The following is a 10,703-nucleotide window of genomic DNA, read 5'->3' as shown; positions in this document are numbered from 1 at the left end:
GTTCTGTTTATTTTGCGCGAAAGATGACATTTTTCCATCGATCAAAGAAGATCAGATCAGACCGTGGTTAGCATATAGTAAGCCATTATCGTCGTCGGCACCATGGCCACCAGGAGCAGCAGAACCGCGGCCCCGAGCAGGGCACCGTTGCGCAGCAGCTCCTGCGTGATCGCCTCGTAGCATCCGGTCCGGTAGATCGTCAGCGAGGTTTGCAGCTGCTGACAGGGTCGCTTCCTCGCACCGTAATCGTCCATGCAGCACGAGTCCGGAATCCGCTCGTTCCAGTCGCCGTAATCCTCGACACCACAGCACCGTAACTCTTCCTGGGTCATGTCCCACGAAACGGTCGTCAGCCGACGGCGGCCGTACAGCGCCATGCTCTCGTACATCCGATCCTGCAATCCGAGGGCGATCCGCTCTCGGAACGTGTAACCGAGCACCGAACCGACGAACAGGACCACCAGTGCCAGAAAGGAGAGCAGGAAGTACTGACCCAAAGAAGGTGGTACGTTGTGTGAAAATGTGCCATTCGTGTGCCGATCCAAACAAAAAAAAGCGTTTCGTTTCTTAGCGCTACACACGCTAGCGCCCTTCGCGTTCGTATTTATTAATATTAAGCACAAACTCCCCGCGTGATCATTTGTGATCCCCTTCTCTCATTTCAGATTCAGAGGGACGTGTGATAAAATCATACCATACGAGATAAAACATAGGATGAAAACGAACACTCGCTTATCGATTAAAATGTGGTGTGCCACGACGAGACATAATGCTACCTCTTAAAAAGTAAGGCTCACAACAGAGAGACACGAAACACGGTGAGTTGGACGGATCTCTTCGACAGATCTTTGCTGCTGTTGGGCGTTGGCGTCGGAGCGCCGGGCAGAAAAAGCACATCAACTACTAGGCAGTACTACACGGAACGAAATGGGCGAAGCTTAACAAACAAGGTGATATATGCTAAAATGTGTGTGGTTCGTGATTGCTTTCAGGCCCCGCTCTACTCGATCATGCGGAACAGTGAGCAGGAGAAGATCATGCCAAAGACGAGCAGCACGGCCACCGCGATTCCGGACCCGCCGATGATGGCCGCATTATCGCGGATGTAGCTGGACGTGATCTCCAGGCACCCGTTGATGTAGATGTTCTCCGGGCTGGGGTTCTCGTTGCACGGTTTGAACCCGTCGAACGTACGCTGGCAGCAGGAGCGCGGAATCTCGCCACGCCAGTCACTGTAGCTCTTCACGCCGCAACACTTCAGCCGCTCCTGCGTCGTGTCCCAGGCCTGCGTGATGGCCCGCCGGCTCCCGTAGAGGCTCATCGACGAGCGCATCTCGTCGCCCATCGTCTGCGAGACCTTCTCCCGGAACACGTACCCCAGGATGCCGCCGATCAGCATCGTCACGAAGATGAGAAACACCAGGATAAAGTACTGCAGCAGCGGCAGGCAGAAGCAGAACCCGTGCGGAAATAAATCGAGAAAGCGCCAAATTAAAAGCCGAAGCAAACATAACGTGGCTCGCTGCGCCACCTACCGTGAGCAGCATACACTTGTACTCCTTGGCCGCTCCCATGCAGCCGAAAAACGACAGCAGACACACAAGGGCGGATGTGGCAATCAGCACGTACACCGCACCGGAGAACAGATTCGTCCCGAGCAGCTCGTTGATGAAGTTCTTATCGACCAGCGTCCAGACGCCGAGACCGAAAACGATCGCACCACCGATCTGGAAGAGCAGAGCAAAAGATGAAATGTATCAGCCATTCAATTGACCCACCGAAGCTACTTACGAAAATAACAAAGTTGGCGACGAACATGCTGTACTTCACGCACTGCCCGCAGCAGTCCATCCGGCCGCCGGAACCCATGGCCAACAGCAGTTAGTAGAGCTGTAGAAGTAGGAGGACGAGAACAAAAGAAGACGGCTCGGATCAGTGAGAGTTGACCGAGGTTATGCCGAATTTTAAATCACCACGACCTTGACGCAAGCCCGTGCCTCGAAGGTATATTGTTATTAAAGTTTTGTGGTTCCGGTTCCAGCCCAGCACTACGCCACAGATCTCAACAACAACCCCGTCTCATCATAAACACCATTAACCACGGCCTTGAGGCCCCTCCTTCGAGAACGAAAACTCCCAACTTGGGCGCTCGGAACATCTTTAACGGTAAATTGTTTTCCCCGGACTCTACGGTGCACCAACACAACCTTTGTGCGACCCGTATGTCTCTCCATAATTTAAGCCTCATGCGCCCCGTTCGTCATCGTGATGACTCAGGTGCTGTTTACACTAAATACCGAGCAGACGCAATGACTGTACGTTCTAACGATCGCGACTACCGCTTTGTTTGTCCGCCCGCGTGCCACAGTGTGACCTTCAGCCGTATTATCTATTGGTTCTGGGTGGCATACGCTCACGCTGCGGCCGCGATCGTTGCCGGCAGCGATGTCAATTGCTTAATTGACTTTAATGAAAATCTCGCCACAGAGGACGGTAAAGGCCACAACGTTGTCACCCCGGTCACGGCGTTGTCAACAACCCGATGACTCCCGATGATCGCAATATGTAATGCGCGGATCAGCATGCGTAACGGCAAGGTCAGCGCGTCGATACCACGTGTTCGATCGCGCGCGCTGGGATTGGTTCGATCGTGGTTGACAGGACCCACACGCACACACATTCCGTCTCGTACACTTGATCCTCACTTGTTGGTTGTTGTTGATGCTCAAGTACCGATGATTTCTATTGGCCAGCGAATCTTCTGATCAACCTTCCAACAGAATGTAGTGCGCCACGGTAGTGTGTAGGAAGCTTGATCCTCCGGATAACGACCGCAGAAAAGTGAGTGGCGGTGCTCTGTGGTCATCGCGCGGAGGGTCAATGCCGAAACCGCTCACTCCACTCGCTTAACCTTCCACGCCGCCGTTCACCGCGGTGCGTCCCTGACCGCGGACTGGTTCCGGTTTGCGGTTCCACAACACCACCACCAGATCGGAACGGTTCGAGTAGATTCCTCTCGCGTACCTGGACTGCCCGGCCGCCGTAGTGTCCATTGCGCAACGACAACGCACCTCGTCTAATGGTGTCCCTTGTCCCCGGCCATTATGTCGTCTACGTTTGCCCTGGGAAAGCATGTTCCACCTCTCACGCGAAGCGTTACGAAACGGCAACAGGAGATCCCCAAAATGGTTCGCCCCCCAAACGGGACGTGTTTTGGGTCGTGCTGTCTGTTTCGGTGGCGACGACCAAAATTGTCCGCGCCCACCTAAACAGCGCCTGGCGAGGTGGTCCAGGAAACCGAAAAAGAGCCTGGCCCTCGGGTGGCGATGGTACGACCAAAAACCACGGTAATTATCCTGTGATTTCCGAAGCAAGAGCCGTTATGCAAGAGCCGTCGTTGTGGTGCTGGCTTCCCCGTTGTTTTTGGCCTTGTCGTCCCGTTCACGTGTTACGGGGTGGTTACTTTTCGAAAACCCGAATCCCTCCGAAGCTTTCGTTTCGTTAAAACCGTTTTGTTCGATCACTTCAATAGATAGATGATGGATGGACGCGCGGTCTCTCGGCCACCGGTTCGACTGCTGGGCATTGGAGTTGGTGTGGCGTTTAGCTACCCTCAGCTAGCTCTCTCCCATCGGGTGAGGAGGTCCACATCGTTTTGATGCTGTTTCAAAAACCTTAGGTTAATTTAAAAGCTGATCGTTATTTAGTTAAACGAATCCGTGAAGGTATTTTGAAGGGACTGCAAAGAAACTCCCCATAACCTCATACGGCTCGTAACGGTTACCGACCGACATCAACCAGGTTTCCGCCACCATCAAACAAACAACCTGACACCCCTTGCGACGGAACCGCGCCGCTCGATCGCTAACGATCCGCGATGTCGGTTCCGCGTGATCAAACTATTTTCGATACAAATTTGAAGCTCCGCGGGATCGACTAATGAGGAGAAATCCACTTCACGCCAGCGTGCGACTCTGAGCCGAACCCCCTCAAAACGGGTCGCCAATCATCACGTCCGATCGGTATGCTAAATACCTCATCAATCGGTGGCCGGCGTAAAATTTGCATTAGATCTTGTCCAAAATTCTGGGGGATTTTTGTTATCGGCACGATGTTGTGACATTTTTAAGTGTCACTAAATTTGATTAGACGAGTTAAAAGGTTCGAGTTCCGTCGCTCACTGTGCGATGATCGGGTATGTAACGGTTGAATCATTCTCCCAGTCACTAGGGTTCCTGCTACCCTCGATAGGCCGATCGTGACATTCTTGAGGCATTAGGTCATGCGTTTGGAATCGGTTGCCTTCACCGCCAGAGGCCTGCTCTGTAGTATGTACAATCGTGACTCGCATGAAATACCTGGTACTCAAACACTGAAGGTGGAAACTAGTTCTCTGAGGAAGATTAATATGATCAATAACTAAGATCAGTGGCAATTTCTATTGCATACATCCAGACCCATTTCAAGAGACTCGATCCCTCGGTGTTGGGTAACATTCATAAAGTGTTTTGCGATCTACGAGGCCGCAATCTGCATCAAAGATCATCAAAGGCAAACAAACACTCGCGACACTCTGGCCCACGCGACAAAACCGTCAACATAAAACCGCAATAAAACAGTCTCTGCTAGCACTCCAGTCAACATTATGCAACTTTCGCGATATGCAGAAAACTCTCTGGCAATCGGCCTCCGGCTCTTGAGGCATATCATTGTGCCTCGGGCACGTAAAACACGATGCCCGACCCGACCCGACCCGAGAGGGTTTGGAAATTCCTTTCCGGAAACCACAAACCCTCCAGTGGCATCGAGAGAGAGAGAGGTAGAGGTAACGATGGAACCTTATGGCCCGGGGCATCCAGTTCTTCAAATTATGTGGCCCTCCTCGGGAGACAACCTGTTATTAATCAACTCTTTGTGGGATCTTTGGCCAATAAAAATGTTCGAACATTCTTGATTTCCAGGAAAGTTCCAGGAAATAAGGCTCAAAACTGGTCCCTTTTTGGGACCACAAGCAACCGGTATTTGGTAGGGCTGAATCGGTTCACTTTCAACGCGCCGCACCACATACCCAAGGAACCCAAAATAGACTCCAAAATCTAATCAACATTCAACGTTCGGGGTCCAGTCACCCAAAATCTCATTAGCATCCCATTAGCATTGGTCACGTACCAGAACACGACAAGAACACCGGTTCCCGTTGTCAGCCCGCAACGGTTAATGTGCGTGGACACTGCAAAAACAAGTTTAAAGCATCGTCTTGACGAATTTGACCCAGGGAGAACTCATTACTCCCGGACTGATAGCGATCCATTAGGTGGCGCGTACGGACCCACGGAGAGACACGCCATAGGTGATTGACCCACCCGGGTTCGCGCGTCAAGCCCGCGGGGACATATTGCAGGACATTAGGAAGTGTAAAACTTCAGTTCACCTGCCTGTCCGAGACCCATCACTCTCCGCGTGAACTTTGTGTTTTCTGTTTCTCTTGCCGGAAGTCGCGACGGGAAAATAAACGGTACGACCCACGAGTCCTACACAGACCCCTTCCTCTGGCAGGTGTCGCACTCGCGCCACCCATTATGCCCGTTGCGCGATTGGCATGTTTGCGCGCCAACCATTAAAGGGGCCACACTACACACGTGTCAACGAACGGCAGGGCGCGGAAGTTCATTGTGCACAGCCGGACACTCATTCTCTATGAGTCATTCTATTTTTATCGACTTTCAATGGTCCGTCCTCGGCTGGTCGGGGGCGCGAGCGTGACTCGGGTACACGATCCAGAGTAATGGTGTGCGGTGGTCATTTAAATTATCTAAAGTAAGATAATTAGCGGTAAATCTTTGCTGTCGCTGTCAATTTATTTACATGCGCATTAGTACACTCCGAAGCTAAAGAAAACGCGTCAGGCTTTTGACGGACAAAGAAGTGGGAAAAAATCTTCTTCAAAGAAGTTCTTGGCTCTCCTAGAAGCTCCGGCTCTTTGTAGTGGATAATCCTCGGCTGATCCCATCCCCAAACCTACCGCAGAATTTTCCGACAAAATCGCTTCATTCGCGAATAGAAGTTTTCATAAAAAAACAAACTTCTTGTACAATTTTACCACACAAATTACCCCAAATAACCGATAGTGATAAGAGAATGCAAACTAAAATTAGTGCCAGGCGAACGTTCCTAAAAGCCGCGCCGTTGCCTACAACAACAAGCCGCACGACGGTTCCCCCTTCAACTTGACCGCATATTTAATTTCCTTAAAACACCTGTTTTCCCCATCGCATGACTCGACGACATATTCCCAACTTTGGAACCACTTTTTGCCCTCTAAAAAAAGAGGGAGAAAGACAGAGAGTCGATTTTAGGCCGGATGGTGTTTTATGTTTCGATTCCTGCCCGAAATGTTTGTGTGGCCTTTCTTTGTTTCTCCCCGACGCGAATGCATGCCTTAATTAATTATTACGTTCCCGCGAGGCACCACGAACCCCGGACACAACAACGGGGCCCTTCTGTTTCCTGTTTTTAACTTCGAGCACATTTATCACACCCGTAGCCCCGGGGTTGATTGACCCTTCCCCCCGGCGTGTTAAGCAAGTCCTGAAGGAAAGGAGCCGGCGCCCGGCATGAGTGACGCAACGTGTGCCAGAGAGACAGAGAACCGGTGCTTCCGAAATTGGACCCCGTTGTTCGGGGTTTTTCCGTCCTAGAACCCCACCGCCCGGACGCGTACACCGGGTTTCCGCGCCCTCGCGGAACGTCGAAAAAAGGGAAAGCAGTTTTTCCGAATGATTTATGCTAATCGGTCACACCCTTGCGAGAACCCGTGCGATCGCGCACCACCGAAGTGAAAGTGTCGAAGTGAAGTGTGTGGAGAAGGTTGCTCAGTGCCTCATATCGGGTGGGTTAAGAGTGAGCAAGTGGTGAAGGCAGCAGTTCGGCCTTCGCGGCTATAAGACACGGAGTCAATATTGACTCCGAGCCGAATTTCACCCCACAGAGCCGTTCCGAGAGCACCAAAACGCGCTAAACAATGTTCTGCAAGAGAGCTCCGTGTGTGTTCGATTGCACAATCGGGATCACCAGCCGGGGTGGAGTGTAGGTCACAGTGCGCCGCAGGGATCGTCAAACCATCGACTGTGGTCGCCCGCGGAAACCTCTGTGCTGGGAATTGAAAATGAGCTGCAAGCCGTTCCCGCGTCCCGCGTTGCGTTAATGATCAACCACGACGACAATCGCCCGGGTTTCGTTGGCCCACGCACCGGCCCGCGATCAGCTAGAGATCTCGTACGACTTTTACCGGCGGTGATAAAAACGCCTTCACGTCCACCACACAAAACAAGACCAACACGTTTCTTATTTTACTGGCTTTACATTTCAAACAGACACACCGCAGAGCAAGCGCCCACGTTTTGGGGTCCGGGCGACATCATTAGCCGCGTAAACAAGCGGCAAGCTGTCAGCTTTATGACCGCACCGGAAGTCGGCAGAGTTCTGTGTCGGAATGTGTCGAGGAAAACAGGGGGAAATTATTCACTGCCAGCCAGTCTGGTGAACAATAGTCGTAAATTGACACGTCAATCGACGGGCGCCCGCCGCGTGGTGGGGAATCGTGTTTCGTTTCCTCTCCAAAACATTATCGCCTCATTTATGGCTCCCGGATCGGGGGCACGAGAAGCCCCAACAGAAGGTGGTAGAAGGTGGCTCAATTAGTGACCAAAACTGCACCAAACGGTGGTGGCAGGGTCAATCTTTAACCTTGTGTTAATTTGTGCACTCATCAGTGCTCGTTTTAGCAACTCCTTTGGTGAAACCGCCGACGGTTCAAATCTTCATACTTGAGCGGCCTTGCTGGAGGAAAGAAGAGTATTGGAAGACATTGGTCACGCTTTCAAAGTCGAAGGGGGTCAATGCCACTGCGTTCTAAGACTCCGGTTCTACCGTTGCTACTTCGGAGATGCGCGCATTTCCGAGTTCTTTCGCACGACGATCATCACCGCAGCGTCGAAACAATCGAAAATGGCGCCCACATTAATTGCTACGGACGCTGCCGACGAGGATCGCGCATCGAAGGACGCCTTTAAAGAGCGATTCAAGCCGGAGAAGAGTGGATCTCGCAAAGGGGGACGGGGTGTGCTTTCAAAATGGTTGCTTTGACCCTCGGATCGGATCGCGCGTCGTCGCCGCCGAGAATCCGTTTCCGTTCGCGCTCGCGAGCCCGCGACCTTCGACCGTTTCTCGTGGCGGAACGCGAGACCATTTGCGCGCGATTTGCGGCGCGACTTGCGGAGTGACTTCACCGCCGGCACAGAAAGGGAACGTCAGTGCGCAAGTTATATTGCGCCGTTCGCTCGCGCAGTGGGTCGCCCGCGCGATAATATGCACAGAGTAACACGGTGGCCAACATTCGCGCGATGGCCGCTGCGCTTTTGGCCGTCGCCGCCGCCGCCGCCGCCGACATGATGGCTCTGGCGGCGCTTGGACTGTTGTGAAAACAAGTTTTGAAACAAGCCACGATCGCACCAACACACTGGTGCGGGGGACCCGCACGATCGCACTCACACCACGTGGCCACAGAGCGCCGCGTCGCTTACCGGCCCAATCTTTAACGGCCGGTTTAATGGGGGAGCCGCCTGGCTTTAAAAAAAGCGTTTGCCGAGCCGCGGCCAATTTTAGCGTTTCTCCAGGAAGGCGTCTGGAGGGAGAGCATTCCAGCGACGCGCACACACGCACACACACATGCACACAAGCAGGCGATCTTATGCAACTGCGGCGGCCGCGCCGGAGAAGGAGCAACACCGGCGCGCGTCACTTGGCGATCGTTGGCCAATTTCGGGGAACTTGTTTCGCGTTTGTCCACTGGACGCCACTGCGTTCTTTCGGTCGAGCCACGTCCTTTCGGTTCGGGAGACTCTTTACGAAAGAACCCGTTTTTTTTTGTTTTTGGAAAAGGGGACCTTTTTCTGGTCTGGCCTTTGCGTCCCTCCGGAGCAGAAGGAGCGCCTCCACACACGCGCACAATCATTTACTGCTTCAGTTTGAGGTTATCCTAATCCTCTAGCACTTTGATCCTTCGGCCATCGCCGTCACACAAACACACGAGAGTGTTTCGCACTATCGCAACGCATATTAAAATTAATCATATTTATCGCACGCTACTCGCAAGGCCAGAAAATTGATCGCAACCGAGATAAATGGAACGTCCTCCAAATTCTTCCCGTAAAAGTCGGACGCTCTGGATGCCACTAAGAATGAGCCACAGCTTCACTTCTCACGCACACGGAGCGGTTAGTAGTTGGCGAAGTTCACACCAAAGATCACCTCCTAGTGTTGTGGGCGCGATTTCAGTACACAACTCGATGTAACCCCACGCTTGACCATCTATTACGCATATAAAACGTGCAGGGGGTTTCGAGTGAGGTTTTCGGGGCCATAGGCCGTAACTTGCACTTGAACAGAACATACGCAAGAAGCCTCGATCACACGCTCCCGATACTAACCTGGAGCACGAAACACGAACAAAAGCACAACTTGCACTCTCAACAGCTAGAGATCAAACAAAGATCGGATCAACCCTTTCTGTGTTTCTGACCAAAGTCAAACCAAACCGAACACTGAGAAAGAGAGCGTTTTCGTCGTGTCTCTCCAAAAGATAGTTCGGAATTGTTCGGCCTAACTCCGAAGTCAGGCCGAACATTTCCCGAAGTTCAAAAAAAAGAGTCAAAACTTATTTTTAGTTTAATTTTTTTACGATAGATGGACGGCAGTGAAACATTTCACCGCAAGCGAGAAACATTTCATTCACGCTTGCAGACGCCAGAACGGCGTTTGAATTCACCGTTACAGTTTGTTTGGTTGAACTTATGCTCGGCAGTTTCATACACTTTCACGTAGCGTGGCCTAGCTCTAGTCCATTTACTCTAAAGAAAATTATTGTCCGCTCAGCCAGCCAGCCATTCGCATTAAAATCTCGTATCACGATAGTGTCCACTGGCCAATTGTGAATCAATATCAGTAGGCCCGACCGATGCAACAGACACTGTCGCGATAGATTATACTTCTGTCTCTCTCTCCCCCCGCCTCTCTCACTCTCCCTTGTTTGATCAAATAAACTTTATTCTGGGCCCGGATGATAAAAGGACGGGGCAGCCCCCACCGGCGTTGTTATCGATTATCAATTTCCGAGAAATTCGATCGATAAGCGATGCTATTGATGCCGGCGGAATCCCCTCTCCTGCTACTGCTTTTCTCTTGCACCCCACACCCCCGGGAACCGGCCCCAAGGCCGGGGCACTCGGTGTGCATCAAATGATGCGATATCTTGGGGGCCACATGTTGGGGCGATCGAAGGGGTTGGATTGCAAAATGCCCAACGCGCGCAAAAGTGTTTGGGTCCTGACCCCATAAAGCCGCGAGGCCACACCATCCCCACCATCGTGATTCTTCGTGACGATTAGTGCGTCCTTTGGTGGCGTGGGAAATGTGTTATTGCGCGCTTCCTGTCACAAGTTGCGAGGCTTCCGAAGACAGTTCGTCTCCTGCGAGCTAATTAATGAGCCGCGAATAGCGCTGACAGCTCAGCGCTAATAATGGCGTCTGGTGATTCTTTTTTATATGACTCAATCGACGACAACCCACCAATCCGTGACGTCGTCGTCGTCGGTGGAGTTTTCCTTCGGCGGGAAACTACACGAGCGGAATGCACACTCAGTTTT

The 10,703-nt window shown here is 52.1% G+C and overlaps 2 protein-coding genes across 3 annotated transcripts; both read right to left on the bottom strand.

Moving 5' to 3' along the window:
• Positions 1–56: 56 nt before the first annotated feature.
• Positions 57–640, bottom strand: LOC128278397 (tetraspanin-9-like). The gene is made up of 2 exons (XM_053017126.1): positions 626–640; positions 57–488 (listed from the first exon to the last, which is right to left on the bottom strand). The coding sequence occupies exons 1-2, from the start codon at positions 638–640 to the stop codon at positions 57–59; spliced, it is 447 nt and encodes a 148-aa protein (XP_052873086.1).
• On the bottom strand, positions 575–9,626 carry LOC128278248 (tetraspanin-11-like). Of its 2 annotated transcripts, none has more exons than XM_053016930.1 (4): positions 1,977–1,996; positions 1,792–1,890; positions 1,536–1,727; positions 575–1,432 (listed from the first exon to the last, which is right to left on the bottom strand). In XM_053016930.1, exons 2-4 carry the CDS (start codon positions 1,867–1,869, stop codon positions 1,001–1,003), a joined length of 702 nt encoding a protein of 233 aa, XP_052872890.1. In that variant the 5' UTR covers positions 1,870–1,890; positions 1,977–1,996; the 3' UTR covers positions 575–1,000. The 2 variants fall into 2 exon arrangements, with proteins under 2 accessions (XP_052872890.1, XP_052872889.1); XM_053016929.1 differs by lacking the exon at positions 1,977–1,996 and adding an exon at positions 9,489–9,626 and having other exon boundaries at positions 576–1,432.
• Between the last annotated feature and the right edge of the window lie 1,077 nt (positions 9,627–10,703).

This window comes from Anopheles cruzii, chromosome 2 (assembly GCF_943734635.1).
Source record: "Anopheles cruzii chromosome 2, idAnoCruzAS_RS32_06, whole genome shotgun sequence".
Classification (NCBI taxonomy): domain Eukaryota; kingdom Metazoa; phylum Arthropoda; class Insecta; order Diptera; family Culicidae; genus Anopheles; species Anopheles cruzii.
Note: the sequence above shows the minus strand (reverse complement) of the source record. Positions and strands in the feature narration are given on the sequence as shown.